Genomic DNA, 22,317 nt, shown 5'->3' with positions numbered 1-22,317 from the left:
CTTATGTCTGAATCTTACATTTTCATGGAAGGAGACAGAAAGAAAGACATTGATCCATCAAGAGTGAGACTTTCAATTCTGGCAATAGTTGGAAAACATGCCCCGACAAACACAACGGAGTTGAATAATTCAATACAAAGATTAAACTGTACTTATTTCGAAGAGAGGGGTGGGGATTTCAACCATTATAAGAGTCACAAAATAAGCCAAATAACCCCTTGTAAAAGCTTTAAATTAATGTGAAACTAAGTGAAAACTGTGGGGGAAAAAAAACAATGCTTCTTCATACCATAACTACTACGAGAGAGAGAGAGGGGGGGACTGAAAAGAGTGTAGTTCACTAATCCAAATTAGCAGACCTCGTTAAACATAACCAGACAATGATATTGTGTAGAATACAACCTCGTGGCACAGAGCAGTGGCCAGTCGATATCTTCGGACCAATTAATAATATTTCATTAATAAATTAATGCCAGATCATAAAGGGCACCTCTGATTGGCCACTACTATGACACACTCAGCCTATTAGTAGCTGTTTTGCCAAATCTGTTGCGACTGCTTCGGCTGTTGGCCTTGAGACCCGCCCAGAGATGCATCCCTGAGAGTTTGCTGTTGGCCATCCAGTGATATACCCGCCTGAGAATGGTAGAAGTTAGGATATCCCAGAGCCCCATATTGTTGTGAAGGCTGTTGAGCTTGTCGGAATCCACTAGATTGTTGATTCTGCCCTTGAAGGCCGTAATATGCACTAGCGGGAACAGCAGACATCGTTCGGGAACCAGGCCCATGAATCCACATTGCTGGGTTATCGTTCTGTCACAAAAATTAAGTCAACAGTTACTTGCTGGTATTGAGTATATCATATAGCATCATCTATAGGCATTTTAACGTGGAATACAAAGAAAAATCCATATCCATTTCACAGCCCTCTCTAAGTGTTCCAGAATTGTATCCTCCTATTATTTTTATTATTTAACCCGCGAGTGACAAAAAAGTTACCTGCTGGAGGGACAGCAAATGATTACTATCTTTGTACTGTGAACTTATAGCATCTTCATAGCCAATGGATGATCCTGCAGGTGCTGTGGGAGGATTCAGCGGGAAATTTCCTCCAGGTATGCTAGTTGAACTTCCGAATCCGTAGCCAGAAGCAATAGCAGCAGACTGAGGCAAACTGCTAACAGAAATGCTATTTTTGTACTGTGGAAGTACTGCTGCCAAAGCTTGATGGTATGTACTGTTACCTGCAAATGCCTGTTGGAAACCGGATGGCATATATGTATAGCTCTGAGGCAAGAAAGGGTAGCCAATCATATTCGCAAAATGACCCAAAGGAAGTGTGGGCTGGGAATAAGGATGAACAGCAAGGTGTTGTGGAACGGCTGGTCCTGCTGCAACGTTAGACTGTGGAGTAGGCTGAGAAGTAGTAATGCTACTTGTTCTTAGAACCTACAGAATTAACAAAAAGGTTGATCAAAAGCCCCTTCTGCTTTATGCCCTTTAAGTTTGGTTAAAGACAGAGTCAGAGACATAGCAGGACAAGATTGAACTGGCATAAATCTCTGGTAACTAAGTTAATATTTGGTAATACTGAACCTTGTGTGACCGAGTCTCAACCCACAACCACCACAAGTTTGGGTCCATGGGTCATTAAGTCACCACGACTGATCCTAGGTGGTTCAAATATCATTAATTGTCTCATGTTATAAGTATGAGGCACACAACTCTGTAAGAGAGCTACGTAGTAATCATGCAATTTCAACTTGAGATTATTTCTCTTACGGTTGCTTGAATACTAAGAATGAGCGGCTACCAAGCAAGCAAATGGATAAAAAATCAAAAGCCAAGTGGTGCCAAAATGTATCAGCTTCAAACATCACAGAATATATCACATTTGATGAGAACAAAGTAATCAATTCAAGATTTCATTTTATTTTCTATCACTATCTTCACAAACAGAAGCAGGTGTATTTGTATCTGAGGGAATCATGTAACTGATATCCAGACTCAAGAGTTGAAATAATATAATAAGCTAAGCATGTGATCAATATAACGAATTGAGTGAATAAATAGATTAAAACAGAACTCACCTCCGGCATGGACATGGAGGGGCCAGTGATGGAAGAAGCAGCATTGCTGTATTTTGGCACTGATTGTGTGTCAGGAAAAGGTGAATATTGAGGATCTTCCCTCACTGTCTGAGATGTGGAAGCCAACAACATATTGTTGGATAAAGTATTTGTGTATGCAAGCTGCAAATTGAAGGGGGGAAACAATAATTAAAGATTATAAGCCATCCAAACAAACAGTATTATGTATGATCATTGCCCATAACAAAACTAATAAAAGAAACGAAGATATCACTCAGCAGACTTCTACACATTTTTTGAGAGATGTAATGACTTTCATTGAGAAAAAAATGAAGAGTACAAGGGCATCCAAAAAAAACTCGGATGTATTTTTCCCATTTTTATTTTAGTTAAAGTATCTAAAGAGCTAAAATATACGTAATTATCAACTAACCAATACACAAAATTCATTTTACCAACACCTAAATTCAAGGTTCACAACATCAGAGCACACAAACACTTCTCCTTCTTAGAAGTTCCAAAAACAAAACAAAACTTTACTGCTTATTTATCCAACCAAGCAGCTAATTTCTTTAAGCAAAGACCTATGGAACTATGCAGCTCATATGCAATGAAATTTGAAGGTTCGAGATTACCATTGCTCTTTCAAGGTTCTGCATTTCTGAACTATTCTGTATAAATGGAATTTCTGATGGTTGGTTGCTCTCATAACTAAATCCAGGAGAAGAGGATGGAAATGCATATAGATTAGCCTGAGCATTTTCAGAGCTTTCCTGCTTCACCTCTGCTTGTGTAGTAGGTGTTTCGTAATATCCACCACTAGCACTAGTTCTGTGAATTAGGTTCCCATCCGAGTTAGCACCATCATCCTCGTAATACTCAGAATTTCTGCAAAAAACAAGCTAAAAATTATTGCCAAGCTGTCTATGAGAATATAATCATTTATTTTAACCAGAAATAATATTTAAAATGTATAAATTGGTTTGGATGTTTTCTAAATATTTTGGTATAATGCATAACACACTAGAAGTTAGAACCAAGTAAATAGTTTCTTCAACACTCAAAATAATGTTACACCATCTTTCATATGAAAATTCCACATACAGACAAGCTCTCCACATGAAATTCATTAGAATGTACAAAAATAATCATATAAAAGTTGAATTCATGAACTTTGTCTTTTCTTTTCAAGAAAATGACATGTCACCATATTTATATCATGCGATTGACATGGTGTGTGTGTGTGTGCGTGTTTTGACAATAAGAAATAATAGCCTCTGTGAAGAAGATACCTAGCCTCAGAGTGAGCAACTGATGATACATCTGCTGGTGCAGAAGACTCCTCCACATTGCTATTTGGAAATGCCCCAGAACCAGAAAAGTTAGCGTTGGTCCCAGATCCAAAACTTCCAAAGCTCAAATGAAAGCAATCTGGGGTGTGAAGCTGGAGGTGATGGGGAATTACTACAGAAGTATTATCCTCTTCAGGTGGTGAGTCCTGATCTTCCTTCTGTAAGCTCAATTGCTGAAAATTTGCAGACATTGATGAAACGCCATCTTCAGCTGGGAAAAAATAAATACAAAAAATTATACGTTGGTATAACAAAGCTGAACAGGCTTTCGTTATTAATTTTTTTTAAAAAAAAATACAAGAACTGAGAAGTATCAAGGGAAAGACTAGAATCTTTGACACCACAAATTAAACTGAAGTAATTTACTAAATCCAAAAGATCAGAACCTTAATAAACAAATCAATACACACAAATGTTGTAGACACAGTATCTCTCAAGTTTTATCATATAAGAATATGAAGAGCAGATATTATGTGGCCAAAAGTCAGATTAATTTCTTCTGATAAAAAACACTTCACTCCATTACAATAAATATTTTAGGATAAGACTTTCACACAAAAGAAAGATGAAAATATACATAAATGGGAGTAAACGATATACTCAAAACCAGTAAAGCCCCATCTACAGAACCAAATATTTAAGATACCTTCAATGGATCAACCTAAAAGCTACAAAGATAATATCTATGTCCACATTCCACTAACAATGAGTTTCATATAACATCTCAAGTTTCAATATAACTGGTATTTCCAACATAAAGACAAACTTTTGTCCACTAGAAAAATAAAACATAAATTAAGACAAAAATCAGGACAGAACTCAAATAACCTACCAGCATACAGCAACCTCAATCAAGGCATCTGATTTATTGCATAATAGCTCATGAAGACCAAAACAAAATCACATGTAAATTTCTTTTAACCTTTTCTTTTAAGAACCACAGAAAGACATCTGCCTTGAAAAAATAAGGTTTATGAAAAACTATGCATGTAGGACAAAAGAAATACAAGAAACTACCTAATAACCGCATCTTAATCAGAAAAAGAAATTTCAAAAGCTTCACGGACAAAAATGGAATTAAAAATAAAACCACCCACTGTAATATCTACCAAGATTTAATCTTAAACCATTTTAAAGAACAAAATCAATAAAACATCATCATATTAACTCAGACTTGAAAACAGACTGAAAAAAAAATACTATACGACCAGTAGCAGAATAACAACCTTCATTGTGTTCAATAACATGCCTGTGAGGCAAATAGGAGTTCATGTCATCATATAAGTTACTATCTGACACAGAGGCACTCCCAGAGTTATCCTCTGGAATATTGCTACCCAATATAGAAGCATGTGCAGCATGGTTTACATCAATTGTGTCAACGGAACTACTTTCAACAACCTGAGCCTTGTCTTGGTGTACATGCTGATTAGGACTATCCAACGATAGGTTAGCTGGACTTGAATGCAACTCCAAGACAGCAGGCGACTCTACGGAACTGGAGATGCCAACAGGTTGAGGAGGCTCAATTGAGGGCCATTCATCATTGAGAGAAGCCTGCTGACTCATAATTCCTGGTCCGGAGTGAGCTTCTGTAACTGTGGAAGCCCGAGGCGCTGAATGAAAATTTGGGAGTGTTGGTGTAGACTGGAACGGAACACTGTTATGAGAACTTGAGCCTTGAAGGTAAGTGTTTTGCATGGAGGAACTCTTGCTCTGAGGCTTTCCCATCTTAACAATGTCAGCCATTGAAACTTGGCCCTGAGCACCCAACCATGCAGATTGGAAGCCAAAAGAAGTCTGTGAGGATGAGATTGCTCCATCTCCTGCACCTAATCCTGATAATTTATTTTCTGTAGCCACGTTGTTGCTGCTGCAATAGTAATTAAGAGCATGTAAGACTAGTATATTCTTTCAAACCAAAATAGAATCCAACAGTACACAAAACTTCCAACAAAGGTAAATAGATCTTGTATACTTTTAGCATTACAAGATGCATAGATACATAGATGATAGGTTTCACAAGCCTGGAATTATCTGATTGGAATTTATTTAGCCAGTATAATATTGAGCTCGTAGCTTGCCGAGGGAAACTTACCCATGAAAAGCCCACCAGTTTAATCCCAAGTTACAAAAGCCTAACTCATGATACTAACACCTCTGAAAGACGTTTTAAAATGTTCAATACATGCTCCATGAAGTCCTTTTACCAGAAGTAAGAAAGAAGCAAAAAGTCGCTATTAAAGAAACCACGTCCACATGACAAATGTGGATACAAGTCAGTAATGTAACATTTTCAAGACCCTTTAAAAAACAATCCAAAAGTCAGAAACTTTAATAATCAAAACACACAAGCATTCAACCTAAAAACACACAAGCATTCAACCTAAAAACCCACAATTATTTGAAACATGACTAGCAAAGAGTTCATCAATCCAATATCCACAAATAACGTTCAACAACAGTAATGGATTTTATGGTAGTCAATAAACCCTTGACAAGCACAACGCCATCTTATAAGTCGTAACATTTAACCTGTGAGATGGAAATTGGTAGAATGAGTGATTTCCCGATTGACCAGACGCAGAAGACGAACCAGCATGATCACTAGCTCCATTTTCTTTTTTGTACACAGGTTTACTGGACGACAAACCAGTGTCTGAGAAAAACGAAAAAGTACGTAAACATTTTGTAAAATTATATGACATCTACAACTCTATAGCATCATACATACCACTAGAACCAAACTGAATCGAGCTACTGCGTCCAGCATAACGATCCGTACCACCCTTGCTCGTACGACTAGAAGGGATACTAGAACCACGAGATCGAGAATCAATTGGATCCTTGTTCTGAAAATAAAAGAGCAATTGAAAAATGGTAAACAACAGTGAGAACATAATTCAAGATCAATTACATGTTGTGCGAGACAAGTTAGCTACTAGAGCCAGAAAACTAAACCAACAAAAATACAACATCCGGATGACTTAATAAAAACTTATAGAACAAACATCTGCATTTCTCTCACATACGCACCTCTTTTTTCTTTTCTCGTTTGCTCTTCACCTCGTGAAAAGGGTCTACACAACGATAGAATAAAATTAATATAATCTTCAAACCTTTAGAATCGCACAGACTGAGACTAATAGAACGCAAGGCTAAAAATGTCCAGGAAGGTAATTCATTCGAAAAGCAAGAACTTAATATGGGGCATAAATCACTCATATGGGTAATAGAAGTACGAACGGAAGTTGACAAAATTTATCAGAAACTTCAAACTTGGAACATCAAACACGATGAATAAAAGAAAAATTTTCCTTTTCCAAATAACGTAGGACAAAAAGGTGAATCTTCTGCTAGGTGCTACAACGGAACTACTTAGCAAACCACGTATTCTTTCTGGTCTGGTTTCACAAAAGATAACAGTGGAAATAAAACCTTCAACTTTAACACATAAACAAAAACAAAAACACCGCAAGGATCGATGACAACAGTTAGACAACTAGCACGTCATTAAACAAAACACGTAAATAATCAACTACGAACTTTGATTTCAAGACCCAGGGTTCTTGCAGGCAAACCCCAGCGGTTAAAACACAAAAACGATTAAACTTTCAGACGCAAGAAAAAAAAAAAAAGACAGAACCAACGAGAGGAATTTTTAAAAAATAAAGAGAGAGAGAGAGAGACCTTGTGTGAGGAGACGATTAACGGCTTCATCAGGATCCATATTACATTCTCTTAGGGTAGCATAGATCTCCTGGTCGGTACAGTTATTTACAATCTCTTTTAAGCTTTGGACCATCTTCCGCCACTCTGGCGGAATTCCAGACGTTCCATTGGTGGTTTTGCCTCCTCCTCCTTTGGCACCCATACTTAATTCACTATGTTTAGATACCTCTCTCCCTCGCCGGCGAAAGATTCAGATCTGAAAAACCTTCGAAAAGGGCTGTGTTAAGACCGTTTCCCGCTAGGGTTCCGCCGTGTGAAGAAGAAGATATGTTTTTCGAAGCACTGTATACGAACTCTCTTTCTCTTTCTCTTTCTCTTTCTCTCTCTCGACTTTCGTTCTGCTTTTTGTTACGCATCGAAAACCCTTTCCCTCTCTCTAATCTCTCTCCTTTTTTTCTCTGTCTCCCCCCAATTTTCCTTTTTCTTTTTTTCTTTTCGGGAACATAAATTATTAAAACAATAACAATAATATATTTTAATCCATATAATAAAAATATAATACATTAACAATAATGTCATCTATAAATAAAATTTTCAAATTTCAAATTCGATGCAAATGAATAATTACATCAATTTATCACATACCATAAAAGCAATTAATTATAATCACGCTAGAAGATAAATTATCAAATTACGATATATCTTTTCATTACTTTTATATGATTGATTTCACATGAAATCTTTTAATTAAAAAAGAAATTACATATCAAAATACTTATATATATTTAAACATATTTGTTAAGTTAAATAGGAGATTCCCAGAAAATACAAATTAGAATCTTATTCTGGATATATAAAACAAATAGTTTGAACTAATTTGAAATAAAATAGTTGGAATTAGAATCCATTAGCTTTAAATAAAAAGATAATACAACGCACCCACCTAATTGGTAGCAAATTTAAACCGATACCTAAGAACTGTAACAGTTTATTTTTCCTTTTTAACAAAACAACTTATAATTAAAAATTTAAAGAACTTAATTAATTAATTAATCAATTGATTAATGAGATGTTTTTACTGACGGCGGTGACATCCGAAGAGTTATACGCCGACTCGGGTTTGTCTTGTGGAAAATTTTAAATAAATAAAATAGAAATAGTGTTCATCTAAAAATTTATATTTATTTACTTTTTTCAAGATTTGCGTATTACGGGCGGCCTAGTTGGTCCATTAATATTGGGCCTCAATTTTAAACATTGGGCCTGTGATTTGTGTTCACTGGCCCAATGTTAATTTCTTTTGCTTCTACTTCATATCCTTCGAAATAATGTGAGAAATGTTCGATTATATCTATAATGGGTGACACGTAATTAAAACTTTGGACTAGCAAATAGCAAAGAAAATGTGTGTTTTTATAAACGTCATTTTTAATTAAACAATTTTTTGTGTTTTAAAATTGAACGGTTGAGGGAGAGGGTGTATTCGAGACAGTGTAAATGTTAGACCTTTATGAATATATCAGTTGTTCATCTATTGGGTTTGTTTTGAATGAGTGTTATGTGAGACTTGTCATTGTGAAGATTAAATGTGCACTTTAATAAGTAAAGCAATTTAAGGTTTCTAGTTATGATTTTGTTTAGGAATCATTCATGCATGGTTTGTCTGTGAAGACTTATGCAAAGTGATTTTAAATTGCTTAGAATTACTTATACTATTTTGTTTTAAACCATTATTAACTAAAAGTGTTCAGATAAAACTGAGTATTTTTTAAATAAAAAATATTTTTTCTTCTTCATATCAATCAAATAAGTCCTTAATTGATACAAAAATGTAAAAGATATGTTGCAAAGCAAACAAAGAATCACAATGTACATAGTTTACTATATGTCCATTATATATATATCCTATCAAAGTCCTTTGATGGATCACAACTTCACAACGAGTCCTGTCAAATAGTGAAGTTTCATTTTGCATATAAATATGTCTTATCAAATCACAAATAAATCATATGATACATAACTGTTTCCATATTGCTAAATGCAATTTTATCCAACAATAAATAAATAAATGTTAAGATTATATATATATATATATATATATATATGTGAACATGTACACAGCTCAACAATGTGTGCTTGGATTACATATGTGAGTAATACGACTATGATTTATGACTTATGAGAGATTCCAAAATAAAAATAAAATATTCAAGTATAATTTGAATGCTTAAGAGTGAAGAATAATTAGGCTACTTTAGGAGGGTATAAACCATTGTGAAGACTCTAGGCTAAAGAATAATTGTACTCCTTTGACATAAATTTCTTTTTTCTTTTGTGTTTTCTTTCCTTCTAATTATTCTAAATAAATTGAAGAGAATTTGAAGTTACCATCCGACATCCTCATATACTATATACTATATGACATTCAAATCCATGCAAAATTTGACCATTACCCATACTTATTCATTTTTTTAAAAAAAAAGAAAAAATCTTAAGAGTATAGATAAGTTTATACACACCTTAACTAGTTTCATCGAACAAGTAACTAACATTTCAATATTTGAGTGTAAAAAAGACTCATAAAAGAATATTAGAACATAAATGAAGGAACATTCTCTATAAAGTTCTTTACTAAGCCAAGACCTTTTTACGACCTCGTCTAAGACATGATCATTATTTAGATACGAATCTAGAAGATAACCTAACAATTTGGTTTTAATGAACAGGCTATGTTAGTTTATTATAATATAGTTACTTCTTAAACAGTTGGTTAGTTTTTCTACAAAGAAAATGATTAGAGGATCAATATTCTATGTTCCTTGATTCAATATCCAAAAAAGTAATAGGTTGCTTCAACATCATTATTCAACCAAAAAGGGTTTAAGGTAGGAGAAACTACGCCAATCGGACACAAATTACAACCTAATGGTTGAACTATTAAAAAAGTTCTGAACAGTTACTGAATAGCTACACAGAAGATGTTTATATGAATAAAATACACTAAAATTAAAAAAGACCTAAATATGACAAATTGAACTTCCGACCGATTGAAATAGAGATCATGCCAATAGCCGAATCTTCTTGGCATCTGTTTGCTGCACTACTGGTAATATAATTAGTATCTATCAGTTGAGTGGATTAGTGGGCTTGTTTGTGAAAGAGGGAATCAAATGCTTCTACAGACGATGGATTAAGAGAGAGAATGATTTGATTCCTGTTTTGCTTCCTAAGTAGCAGAGCAGTGAGCTTTGGGACTTAAACAGATTCTCCAGGGGACAATATTCTTGATCACAAACTAGAAGATGCAACTTGTGCATACAAATCTATAAACCATAGCCTAAACCTACCTTTAACTTTCTGATTCAGTACCCATAAAAACAGTAAAAAGAGAAGCTCTAAAGAGGAGGGGAAATGCCACCACACGAAAACTGCAGAATCAGTACTTCTCCTCATACCTTATTCTAACACCTATCAGGTTTGAGTTCGTAGCAGATATATTTTGCCTTTCCTTCTCCATATACCTTTTTCCAATTTTTAAAACTTCCCTTGCTTGCACTTCCCAACTATTCAAATATACAATGCCTCCTCTCTCAAGTTTCCTCATATTCTCTTACCCTTCTTTCTGACTCTTGATGATCCAAGAAAGCTTAGATTCTGTCGCCCAGCTACTTGTATATATTGCTTGCCGCCAAAAAGGGTAATTCTTCTTTACACAAACACATTTGACATACCTCTGATTTTCACAAATCTTTGGTCTCTATCATTGTTCAAAATCATTTGAAGATCCAGAACCAAACATTGGGAGTAATTTGTAGAGATGGGTACCTGTATTCACCTCCATTTTGCATTACTTTCATTGTTGGTTTTCCTCAGTCTAGGTAAATCAGCATTAGTTGATTTTTTTTCTGTACGATGATATTAAGCTAATCTTCTAATAATAAATGCATCATGTACCTGTTATTTCTGCTAGTCTATGGCTCATCTTCCTGCATTTCTTCTATTGGTTGTCCTATCAGAAAGAAAAGAAAAACCAAACATAAGATGTTAGTATGTTACTCTGTATTATAAGAAAATCACAACAAGAAGAGGTTTCACCTTTTCACATGAAGGAACTGACCTTTGCTTTTTGTGCCTTCAGGTTCAAGTATTGCACAGAGACCGTTCTTTGAAGCAAACCAAGATGACTATGTTCTACAAAATCAAGAAGAACAAATACCCTACTTTTCACCTTCAACATCTAGCAATCAACTGGACACAATCCCCATTGTGAATCCAACCACCCCAGGTGGCACAACTCCGACCCAGACGCCGATTGTTAATCCGCCAGCACAAACAAACCCTACCGGACCAACCATAACCCCGACAACCCCAACAACCCCGACAACCACAGGTGGTGGAAGTTGGTGCATAGCAAGCCCAAATGCTTCCCCAACCGCTTTGCAGGTAGCTATAGATTATGCTTGTGGCTATGGAGGCGCGGATTGCTCGGCGATTCAATCGGGAGGTAGTTGCTTTGAGCCCAACACCATGAGAGACCATGCTTCTTATGCCTTTAACGACTACTACCAGAAGAATCCAGCACCTACAAGCTGCGTGTTTGGGGGAACGGCGCAGCTCACCACCACGGACCCCAGTAAGAAAGATCATCACTTCAAGTTTATTTAAAATTCAGAATCATAACAAAAACATAGGCAAATAATCCATCTCAAATACTGAAAAGAGAAACAGAAAAAATACAATAGTAGGTATTTGGTCATGATTGATGCTTCCTCTATCATTTCATTTAAAACTATGAACATCCCAGCATCCTGATAAACTAGATATCCATTCCTCAACATGAAATATAAACAACTATTTTCTTAACGATTGCAGGCAGTGGAAATTGCCACTACGGAGCATCAAGGTCAACACCGAGGTAAATGACAAAATACTTCCTTCCTATGTATGAATCCAAATCAGTATAACAAGAAAACAATCCCATCTCACATCTTTATACAAACGCAGCACAACAACACCAATCAATCCACCAATGAATCCAACTCCAATGCCACCGGCAACACCAACCATAACAACCCCAACACCAACCGACACGATGCCAACCGATACGCCGCCAACCGATACCCCACCGAACGACTTCGGCGGTTACGGATCAGAACCATCAGACACAGCGAGCTCAGCGATTCCGGTGACGGGGTTTTTCTCATTTGTCTTCTTGGGGTCACTTCTTATGGCAAATTGCATGTAAGATGAAGCAGAAAACAACTCGGATCTGTTCGAGTATTACAATCTGCAGATCGAGAAGGCGTTTAGATTATTTTTTTTCTTCTTTTTCTTTTATTGTAACGTTTACACAAAGGATACGGGGAACTCGGGGGAAAGAAATTAGAGTTTAATTATTACTTAAGAAAAGAGGGGGGAAATGGCAGGAAATTACGCTAGGGTTTCTGCTATAATAGCGATAGAATAAATTTCTAGCTAATATCTACTTTTAGGATCATATATTCCCTCTGTTCTTCAATTTAGTTCATGTTCATCCCTATATTAAAAAAAAATAATAAAATAGAAAAAATCTCATGTTCTTTGAGTTATTTCCAATCCAGCTTCAATCTAAACTAGTCTAATTATGTAAAATTTATTCACTAATATTCAAATTTTCTTCTCTAAGTTCGGAATTTTTTCCTTTTAAATTATTTATTGTTCTACTTTTTTGGGTTGGTGTTCCTCTAAGATTATTTGGAGAGTACAAAATAAGCGATTTGATTTTCCATTTTCAACCGTCTAAATTTTAGACTAACTCACCCTCTCTCAAACGAAATACAGATCTTCAAACTCTCTACAAGAATAAATCCAGAAAAAGTTTGGTATTGCACGAAAAATGTAAGATGAAACATAAATTATAAGACATAGGAGCAACTTTCTTACAAGCAGAAGATGACAGTTAAAATTAAGAAATGTAACAAAACTGGAGGTTTTGGAAGTTCTGTTCTCAGACTAGGCTTATTCTTGAAGTCTTGTACACAACTTTCAAACAATACAATCATGGAATCGGACTACTACTAAAAAGAGGAACAAACGTACAGCATGAAGATTTTAGCCTTCAATCTTAAAAAACTGAGCATACTCATGTTGATGTTAACTTACTTAAAAAGCTACCTTGTTGAAGTTTTTTTTTTAAAAAAAAATTTAACTTCTGATCTAATTTACTAAAATTCTGCTAATTCACTTGCTACACAAATGTCGCATTAGAATTCTTCTTTCTAGGTACAATGTTGAAGCCTACCAATTGCATAACATTCATAATTCACTAACTGTACATATAAGTACCTTTTTCTAACAACTTTTCGAACTAAAACATATCACATAAAGAGTAAAGTACAACACTTTTTTAAAAAGATGAGAACAACGCTTTTTAAAAGATGAAAGTTTATGTACAATATGAAGAAATTGATGGATAGAATATGATGCACTTGTCAAGTTCGTTCTCCAACTTCGGCCTTGGCCCTGCCTCTCTGCATTAAGACCTTCTTTGTATCTAATCGAAGCATCAAAACCTTTCCTTCCTATAATCATTTCAATATTTGAATTATAATAAAACTTTTAAAATGTCATTATTCTGTGAAGAAATCCATCGTCATTACTTGATATTCCAACTTTAAGCATATTCATTTCTGTAGACTCACTCTTCTGAAAATATAAATTACGCATTCATATTCATTTTCAGGTAATTCAGTTCAGAAAAGAAAATTTTCGCCTTCATTACAGAAAGATTTGCTCATGAGAATGCATTTATATTTTTAAACCTTAGATCTTCGAAAATCTCCTCATCACAAGGAGGAAAAGATAATGAGCAATATATCAGTTTTCCTACAACAGGCTGCTGTTTACATAAACGGACATCCATTCAAAAAAGTTGAATATATATATATATATATATATATATATATATATATATATATATATATTTATATAAATAATAAATGTATGTATGTATCCATCCATCGTACAGAGTTCAGAGGTACAAATGCAATAAAATTGCACAATCTGTCACAGAAACAATATGTCACATAGAAAAAGTAAGAGAGTTTCGAGTCCTAAGAGAAGGAGAATATTACAAAGAGAGCCGTTCTGCTAAACTACTCGTCTTATAAGTTGAGCGTGAGGAACATCTACTTATGTACACCACAGGTAACACATGTTGCAGTTACAGTAAGAACGTTGATAAAAAGCTAATAAAATAGATTTAAGATATATTTGCAATAACTTTTTAGGTGCTTAACAATTTTTAGGTGGAAGAATGTATTTAAGCACTTAAAAGGTTATTCCAAACAAGTCCTTGGAAGGGTTAAACTATCAAGAGAATTTCATTTAATCATTATGAGGAAGGAAAGAATTCAGCGTACCTAACATTTTTCCATATGCAGAAATTTAGAACTGGCCCTTCAAACGACCTGCAGAGAAACCACACAAAGTCTTATAGCATAAAGGATAGCACTCATCATCTATCAATATGCTAAATCATGCAATCCAAAGACATCAAGAAATATCCCTTCTTATATTAAAGCATTCCTTCAGCTGGGACAATGTTTTCCTGAAATAGTAATGGAAAGTTACGAGCAGGGATTTCGTCCTCATCGATGCTGCTTCACCAAGATCAGCTGCGTGTATCAAGCCGGAAATAGCAGCTAATATGCATTTGTCCTATATATAAATTAGGTTCCTTTTGTATTTAACTTACATCACCTAACATCGAAGCAATATTCATTTCCACACTTTTTTAAAGAAAATTTCACAAACTGGTATAGTATAGCAGATAAAGTGTGAATAACAAAGATTCGCATGTTCATAAATGTTTGCATCATGCAAAATATAATATACTAAGAGAAAATAGGTACCATCATCTTCAATACTGGAGTTCTCTTCTTCGTTCTTCTCCTTTTTTTTTTTCTTTTTTTTTTCTTTTTTTTTTTTCATTTTTTCTCTCTTTTTCTTTTTTCTTTTTCTTTTGGTTGAACTGCCCAGGATGTGCTGCTAGGCAAGTTGGTAGCAATTTACATAGCAAGCCTTGATCAGGCAGGATCCCCCACCTCTCTATGTTTTTCTTTCTTTCTTTTATCTTATCTTGTCTGTTCTTTTCTTTTCTTTTCTTTACTTCTTTTTCTTTTCATTTCATTTTTTTTTTCAATTTTCCAAATAGGAAGCCTGGTTTGCTATCAGTAAAACCCCCCGCACCCATTTCCATCTATAAGGTACAACGCTGCAGAATTATTGAACATGTAGAACACAAGAGTGAGTCAACCAGGAACAATATGGTATGAAGCATGAGTAAGATGAAAAGAACACGTTAAAGGAATCAAATTAACTTAGTCATGACTTGTAAATAAAAAGATAATAGAAGTGAAATAAAGAACAGCATTAAACTTGAATATGTCCATGCTTCAACCCCAACATAAAGTACAAACTAGATAAAGAACAATAATAAAAAAAATAAAGGCAACGTTTTAGTTTGTTCCAGGTAACTATTAGGTGAAGATATTAAGACTGAACATACTTCATAGCATGAAACCTCTTAACATTAATCTCAATTCTCTATCAATTGAAAAGTCACATACGATAATGTCCTAAGAGCATGACTGTCAAAGTGCCAAAAGTGTCAAAAAGAAATCCACCAATTATCAATTGATTGAGATTAATATACGTTCAGTGGTCTGCTCTGCGATAGTTTTCTTGTTTTTTCTTGAGTAGCAACATTCACCAATCAATTATAAACCTCTCAATCTCCATAATACACCCAAACCCCTTGACCTATCAAATTTTATTATGGAACTTCCATGTAGCTTTAAAATATTTGACAACCATAAAGCTAATAACTATGCATGAGAATTCAAATTTGAACTCTTGACAATTTGATTGAAACGAACGGCTCTAACCATTAGGCTCAATAGCTCCAAGTTTCCACTATTTGAAATATGACAAATCCTAACTTTTTACGCAGCTCACTTCAGAATTTGTTGTTTTCAGTTTTTCTACACAGCTTAAATACTAATAGAATCCTTATTTCAGGAACTGACTCTACATCAAGTATAAATGACGTGGTAAAATTTTCAAAATTAATGACACAGTTACCTTATGTAGTATCAGATGGAAGAAAGAGAAGATCCAAGTCTGAGGTTCCATATTCTAATTAATGAAATGGACAAAGATTTAAATCCGATAATTAAAAGAAAGCATTCCAAAATACCAGATAAAATTAGATAACACTGAGAAAAGCAGAGAAGAGAGAAAGCAACAGCCTGCAAGAATTATTTTGCACAATATTAAAATTCATATACATTCTTTCTCATATATGACTACGCACATGAACTGTACAATAAAATTAAAGAGACATTCCCTAGACCTAACTTCACCCAAAAAATGAGACAAAGCACACTTTAGTCAGCAAGAGGAAAGAAAAAAGAAAGTAAACAAGCACCTAGGTCTGACTCAACAAAGAAAGACAAACAAGTTTATTCAATAGTTAATTTGAGCTCAATGGTGAGAGAGAGATAAGCATCTAAAGATCAGAAGCTAATTTTGCAGTGAAAAAGAGAGAGGACAAGGAGCCACCATACTCAAGAACAACAGAATAAGAAATATGAAGGGCTCTTATTCCTTGTTACCGAATCTCTGGGCAATAATAGGGCGCACGTCATCAACATCAACCAGGGTCTCCAGAAATGGAAGCAATGAAATTAAAGCAGAATCCAAGGGGTCATCAATCCAACTCTTAATAGGAATACCGTTGTTCACTTGTAATCGAAAAACCTGAAATTAACAAAGACATGCTTTAGAACTCAAGGACACAGTTCCTCTTTTTTTTCTTTTTTTTTTTTTGTCTTCAATGTCCTACTTCAACATTTGTAAACTCAAACCAACTTGAACATAGCTCAACTTGTTAAAAATCCTTGACCGAAAGATTGGTTGGAATCTTCACCCCACATGTTATTGACCTCAAAAGAAATAATAAGAATCTTCAACAATAAAACATAAATAGTTGTTGTTCAACCTACCAATCTCTCCATTCAACCATTTGAAACTCACATTAACTTCAGCTTATAAATCAGTTATCAACCTCATAGTGTATCCACTTTAAGTTATTAAAAAAAGTATGAGGAAAGAGAAAGGAGTTGCAGAGTCCAACCACATGGAAGTTCACAAAACACTAGGCTAAGGGCTGTACCTGTGGATAATTATCTACAATGACAACTTTTGCTAAATCAATGCCTAAAACTGTCAAATCCTTGGTGTAACATCCATCTGAAAAGATGCATGATTCACGATAAAGTCGCCGTGAGATAATACAATTGTCCGGGTCCAGTTTGTTGAGGACTTGTTCTGCGTAAATACTTTGACTGGCTGTAAAGATAGCAACTTCAAACATCTCTGCAACACGGTCCAGAAATATTTGAAGATATGGCCTCCGTTTAACATATACAATGTGCTCTTTCATGTTCAAGCAGACAGTAAAGCGGAAGTCTGCATCATCCTGCGGTTCCAAAGTAGAGTGAACTAATGTTTCTGCAAATATACAAAACGTTTACATTACACTCCAGATAGACGATAAATAAAGATTTAAAAGTAAACTAATCACCATAAAAACATATTTGAAATCTAAGCAAAACTCAAACAAACTATTTAAATGGCTTCACTAGAAATTAAACTTAAGTTCTGCATCTTACATATAGATTTAGATATGTTAAATGCCTGTTAATAATCTGATTAACAAAGTCATCCACCTATACAATTTACTCATGCAAGGCCTAAAATAATAGGAAGTTGAGATAGTAGTTAATTAGTTGTCAACTACTGGTAGAGTCATAAAGAGCCTGTTAGATGGTTGAGGTACTCAGTGGGAGGAAAGGATCCGTGGGTTGCATGCACAAAATAGGGGCGGGAAAAAGGGTAAGAAAACTCAGGGGAGATAGAGAGAACAAGAGTACCAAATTCCTGCATTGGTGATTACAATCATGAGATTTTGAAAGATTCCTACCATAATTCTCAGAATGCAGTACAGGCATAAGTTCCATAACCTAATCCTCAAGACTTGTTCCTGTTAAAGTGTGGTAACATTTCAAATCCTCAAAAAGAAAAATATAAAATAAAAAACACTTACCATCCAAATCAAGTACAAGAGTCACAGCCTTTCGTTTCCGATCTTCATTGGGCAATATGCTGGGCTGAAAGTTCGAAATCACTTCTGAAAGTTCTGGTAAATTTTTTATGAACAACTGGGGATCAAAACACTCTGTCTGATCTGACTCTGAGCTAACACTGAATTCAAGGCTCAAATTATTCCTTTGATCAATAACTCTATACAAGCTAGAATTACCAGAACCAATGGCTGATTCATCAGAACATTTAGCATCATCTGAATTGCTGAATTTCATGGTGTCCTCAAGGAAAGGCAGTATCATATACTGATCAGCAACATCAGACAATACACTCGATTGAGTATATTTGTAGTCATGAAAATAATTGATGTCGCAAATGTCATCATTTTCACATAAAGGTAAATTTGCAACTATCATGTCAGAAATAAAAAAATCTGATATGTCACAGGTTTGACTGTCATGTGAGCTTCTGCTATTTTTCCCTTCATCAATTTCCATTCCTGGTATATCTCTATCAAGTTTGCTCCCTACATAACATAAGCCAGACAGACAGATAAGAAATATGTCAAAGACAACACTCATCAAATAAATGAAAACATGAACTTCGAGGTCACAAGAACAGCAGGATGGTTGGGAGAATTTTTCTTCAAATTTCAAACCAACTTTCAACTCCACAAATACATAGCCCACTTAGATATTAAAAGCTTTCTGATAACCACGAGAAAATAATTTGTTGGATCCTACATAAGTTTGGATTGGACAGGAACTCAAGGGAAGGGACAACAAATAAGAATGGCTAGTAAAACACATGAAGGAGGAAACATGTATGATGTGTCTGAAGACAGAAGGATAGAGTTCTCTGTAGACCTAACACAAAATTGTAGAACATAACCTTTGACCAAGAGATGACCTGACGATGTTAGTAGGCAAGGGCACTTTGGTTTGGGATGTGTCTTGACTTGAATCGAAGATTCTAATACTTGCATGTCAGAGATTTATTCATTGCAGTAGGTACATGTTAAAAGCTAGTCAAACAACTAAAACAAGTCTGAGATTTGTTGAGCACGTGATTGAATGCTTGATATGTTGAATATATTTTTAACAAATGTTTACATGTGGCTCCTATCTCCTACATTCTTAAAAATTAACATGTGATAAAAAAATTAGCAAGTAACCATCTCAGGTTAATGTCCATAAATCTTAGGCAGTACCTGGATCATGTTCGATAATAGGATGGCATTGGATGTCAACATTATTCAAAATAGGAGAAAAAATGGCTTCTATTTCAGAAGAGTTGGTTGAGGTGCAGTCCTGTAAAATTTTAAAAAAAATGTCATAATAATAATAATAAAATGATGAAGATAGTCTTTGAAAGAAAAGAAAGACTAAGAATGGTGCTACACAATGATATACTAAAAATAAAACCTTGAAACTGCACCTAATAAATGACGCAACAAACAAGATGAGTGGTAAAGTCAATGTATGATACTAGGCAGGGATTCCACATTTTCCCTACCCAAAGTATAGGATCAAAGCCCTCACTCCAATATTATACAACTGCACTACACAAATTGTTTTTGCATATTAATCTAGAAACTAACAATGCTCACATGAAGGGTGAGCTCACAATCTAGAGAAGTATCAAAATATGTATTTTCAGTCGATCCTTTAAAAAAGACCACTTCATACCATTCCATTCATATCTGCAGCATTTACTGAAAAAGGTTCTTCCCTCTTCAACTCAAAAGTTTCTCCGTGCCTCTTCAATTCAGAAGTTTCTTCGTCAACAGCTTCATGGTGATTAATGGCTTTCTGATTTATATTGCTATTAATAGATTCTGTGTTTAGAGAAGCTGCACAAGAAACAAGTATCAGTACGCCCCCCACCAAAAAAAAAAATATAGCAATGCAAATAATATTGTTTGGCAATGGATGATAAGTAGTTGGATTTTCTGAGAAATTTTCTTTTTATTCTTCGCTCAATAATATTGTTGTTCCTTCTATAAAATTGGGAGGGGGAGGAGAAAGTGAAGCAAGAGGGTAACTTGAAAGAAAAAAACTATTGAACAGCTCCAAGATCTAAAATAAACTTTTACTATTCTCTTGAAAAAAAAATAGTTCAGAATAATTCAATAGAGAGAAAAATAACATCATATTTCTTTTTTTGCATAAATGGTATCAAAATATAGGAAAAACCACAGCAGTACTTTTCCTTCCTAAGAAGCTATAGTTCTCAATATATGTGATTCTTCACTCAGAGTTATGATGGGAAATTAAGCTATAGTTCTCAATATATGTGATTCTTCACTCAGAGTTATGATGGGAAATTAAGATTATGCCGATGTATTTGTTTAAAATTCTGGTGAATTACACCGTTTCTTTTTGACGCATTCCACAAACTATGAACGTAATCAGCAATATATTGTGAAATAAAAAAATAAGATAACATTTAAGTTACTAACAAAGCAAGAAGCTAGAAGTTACTAACAAAGCAAGAAGCTAGAAGTTACTAACCCTCCAGACATTTTCTAATACAGCCATCAAATTCATCTGACTCTTCAGAACCCCTCAGGTGGGTACAATCTTTCTTAGAGATGACACTAGATTTCTGACAAACACGCAGACAATGTTTTTCTCTTAAACAGCTCGGGCTTAACTTGGCCTTCATTTTTATTGATGGCATTTGTCCTGTACTTTTGATGATATGTACCACTATGTTGATCTAAGGACATCAGTGGAAAACACAACTGTAGAGCACAAAAGTCGAGACGTAAGTATCCAAAGATAAAAATCTAACATATTAATAGACGGAGCAACCATCTGAAATTTGTATGTGCTCCCCAATAAAAAAGTCTATATGTAACACTCCGAAAGGGAAATAAAATTGTAAGTACATCACAGCTCAAGGCCATTTCACATTCAACCCAAAGCAATCAGAAACATCAAAGGGGTAGCAACAAGTAAACATTTAATTACAAGAATGTCAACAATCCAAAAACTTGCTGCAGCATGGCACGAAAGCATCGTGAGAAAGTGACGATCATGATTCTTCACAAGAAAAATCCAAAACCTTAAGGTGTTAAAAAAAAACCCTTTTCTTAGTACAGAATTTATGCAAGAATGAAATACCAAAAAATTTAACAATCAATTAAGCAATAAATAAACAATTAACGCGTGAATGAAATCTAAACATATAGGAAACAAGAAATTCAAATTAAACTACAAGAAAATTCAGAAACAATATTAACAATTAACATTCATATCGAAGAACTAACTTACTCCCGCGTAGAGAAGTAAAACAGTAACAGCAGTAAAAAAAAAAAACATGTTGAATTATTCAAAATCTTTCAAGCTCGAATAGCGAAACCCCGCACAAATTCCGGACACAGTATCGGAAAAATTGAAAACGGAAATCAAGAGGAGATAAGAATTTGGAAGTCATGAAGTGAACCTCACAGCAATTAAAGTCAACCAAAGCAAGTTTTGGTGGAAGAGAGTAAAGAACTAGAAAAAGAAAACTGGAAACTAAACTCTGTGAAGTTAAAACCCTAGAAATGTCCAGATAAGTTGAAGGCAAGGCATAACAATCATTCAACAAGAACCGAAAGAGAGAGAAACAGAGTGTTGATTGACCAGACATAATTATGAAATTGAAGTGAAGCAGAGAGAAGAGAAACCGGAGATGAAGTAAAAGATAGAAAGAGAGAGAGAGAGAGAGAAGAAGAAGAAAATCAAAATACCTGAAGAAGCAACAGAGTCCGTCTTCTTCTTCCTCTCCTCCTTCCTCCTCCGTCTCTCTCTCTCTCTCTCTCCCTCCCTAAAAAGTTATATTGGAGGAATGGTGAGAGAGAGAAAAAACGTAGAGTTTGGGGACTTATAGACGGCTTTGATGGGGGTAATTGTAAAATGGTTGGACCGATAGAATGAAGCCACGTGGATAATGGAACCAGCTAAGCACAGCTCTTTGACACGTGCAACTTCGCGGTAAAGGAGCTAGGAGCTTGATCATTGTCTACGCTTCCTCTCGACTCCATACGATACTCTCTTCTTTCATTT

General features: G+C 34.9%; 3 protein-coding genes across 5 annotated transcripts; 1 reads left to right on the top strand and 2 right to left on the bottom strand.

Moving 5' to 3' along the window:
* Window positions 1-155: 155 nt before the first annotated feature.
* Window positions 156-7,579, bottom strand: LOC101211388. 2 transcript variants are annotated; one of them, XM_011659974.2, is made up of 10 exons: window positions 7,133-7,579; window positions 6,479-6,522; window positions 6,177-6,294; window positions 5,978-6,101; window positions 4,669-5,315; window positions 3,383-3,653; window positions 2,726-2,978; window positions 2,091-2,252; window positions 1,000-1,449; window positions 156-813 (listed from the first exon to the last, which is right to left on the bottom strand). In XM_011659974.2, the coding sequence occupies exons 1-10, from the start codon at window positions 7,314-7,316 to the stop codon at window positions 526-528; spliced, it is 2,541 nt and encodes an 846-aa protein (XP_011658276.1). In that variant the 5' UTR covers window positions 7,317-7,579; the 3' UTR covers window positions 156-525. The 2 variants fall into 2 exon arrangements, with proteins under 2 accessions (XP_011658276.1, XP_004134562.1); XM_004134514.3 differs by having other exon boundaries at window positions 4,669-5,312.
* Window positions 7,580-9,950: 2,371 nt separating this feature from the next.
* Window positions 9,951-12,709, top strand: LOC101206424 (PLASMODESMATA CALLOSE-BINDING PROTEIN 3). Its single transcript, XM_004134578.3, has 4 exons — window positions 9,951-10,992; window positions 11,253-11,747; window positions 11,987-12,029; window positions 12,119-12,709. Exons 1-4 carry the CDS (start codon window positions 10,932-10,934, stop codon window positions 12,357-12,359), a joined length of 840 nt encoding a protein of 279 aa, XP_004134626.1. The 5' UTR covers window positions 9,951-10,931; the 3' UTR covers window positions 12,360-12,709.
* Window positions 12,710-13,495: 786 nt separating this feature from the next.
* On the bottom strand, window positions 13,496-22,141 carry LOC101215257 (nuclear envelope morphology protein 1). Of its 2 annotated transcripts, XM_031887691.1 has the most exons (9): window positions 22,002-22,141; window positions 20,776-21,008; window positions 19,951-20,114; window positions 19,473-19,572; window positions 18,264-18,788; window positions 17,331-17,668; window positions 15,007-16,915; window positions 14,515-14,562; window positions 13,496-13,674 (listed from the first exon to the last, which is right to left on the bottom strand). In XM_031887691.1, exons 2-7 carry the CDS (start codon window positions 20,942-20,944, stop codon window positions 16,757-16,759), a joined length of 1,455 nt encoding a protein of 484 aa, XP_031743551.1. In that variant the 5' UTR covers window positions 20,945-21,008; window positions 22,002-22,141; the 3' UTR covers window positions 13,496-13,674; window positions 14,515-14,562; window positions 15,007-16,756. The 2 variants fall into 2 exon arrangements, with proteins under 2 accessions (XP_031743551.1, XP_004134578.1); XM_004134530.3 differs by having other exon boundaries at window positions 14,515-16,915.
* Between the last annotated feature and the right edge of the window lie 176 nt (window positions 22,142-22,317).

The sequence above is a fragment of the Cucumis sativus genome, chromosome 6 (assembly GCF_000004075.3).
Source record: "Cucumis sativus cultivar 9930 chromosome 6, Cucumber_9930_V3, whole genome shotgun sequence".
NCBI lineage: Eukaryota > Viridiplantae > Streptophyta > Magnoliopsida > Cucurbitales > Cucurbitaceae > Cucumis > Cucumis sativus.
Note: the sequence above shows the minus strand (reverse complement) of the source record. Positions and strands in the feature narration are given on the sequence as shown.

Coding starts and splice junctions, on each gene's coding strand:
- LOC101211388 (XM_011659974.2), bottom strand. CDS start 7,316: ATGGGTGCCAAAGGAGGAGGAGGCAAAACCACCAATGGAACGTCTGGA. Junction 6,295..6,478: donor AACGAGAAAAGAAAAAAGAG/GTGCGTATGTGA, acceptor TTTTATTTTCAG/AACAAGGATCCAATTGATTC. Junction 3,654..4,668: donor TGTTATTGAACACAATGAAG/GTTGTTATTCTG, acceptor ATTTTTTCCCAG/CTGAAGATGGCGTTTCATCA.
- LOC101206424 (XM_004134578.3), top strand. CDS start 10,932: ATGGGTACCTGTATTCACCTCCATTTTGCATTACTTTCATTGTTGGTT. Junction 11,748..11,986: donor GCTCACCACCACGGACCCCA/GTAAGAAAGATC, acceptor TAACGATTGCAG/GCAGTGGAAATTGCCACTAC. Junction 12,030..12,118: donor GCATCAAGGTCAACACCGAG/GTAAATGACAAA, acceptor ATACAAACGCAG/CACAACAACACCAATCAATC.
- LOC101215257 (XM_004134530.3), bottom strand. CDS start 20,944: ATGCCATCAATAAAAATGAAGGCCAAGTTAAGCCCGAGCTGTTTAAGA. Junction 17,669..18,263: donor TCTTGTACTTGATTTGGATG/GTAAGTGTTTTT, acceptor GTATATTTGCAG/AAACATTAGTTCACTCTACT. Junction 16,916..17,330: donor TTGTAGATAATTATCCACAG/GTACAGCCCTTA, acceptor TGTTAATTTCAG/GTTTTTCGATTACAAGTGAA.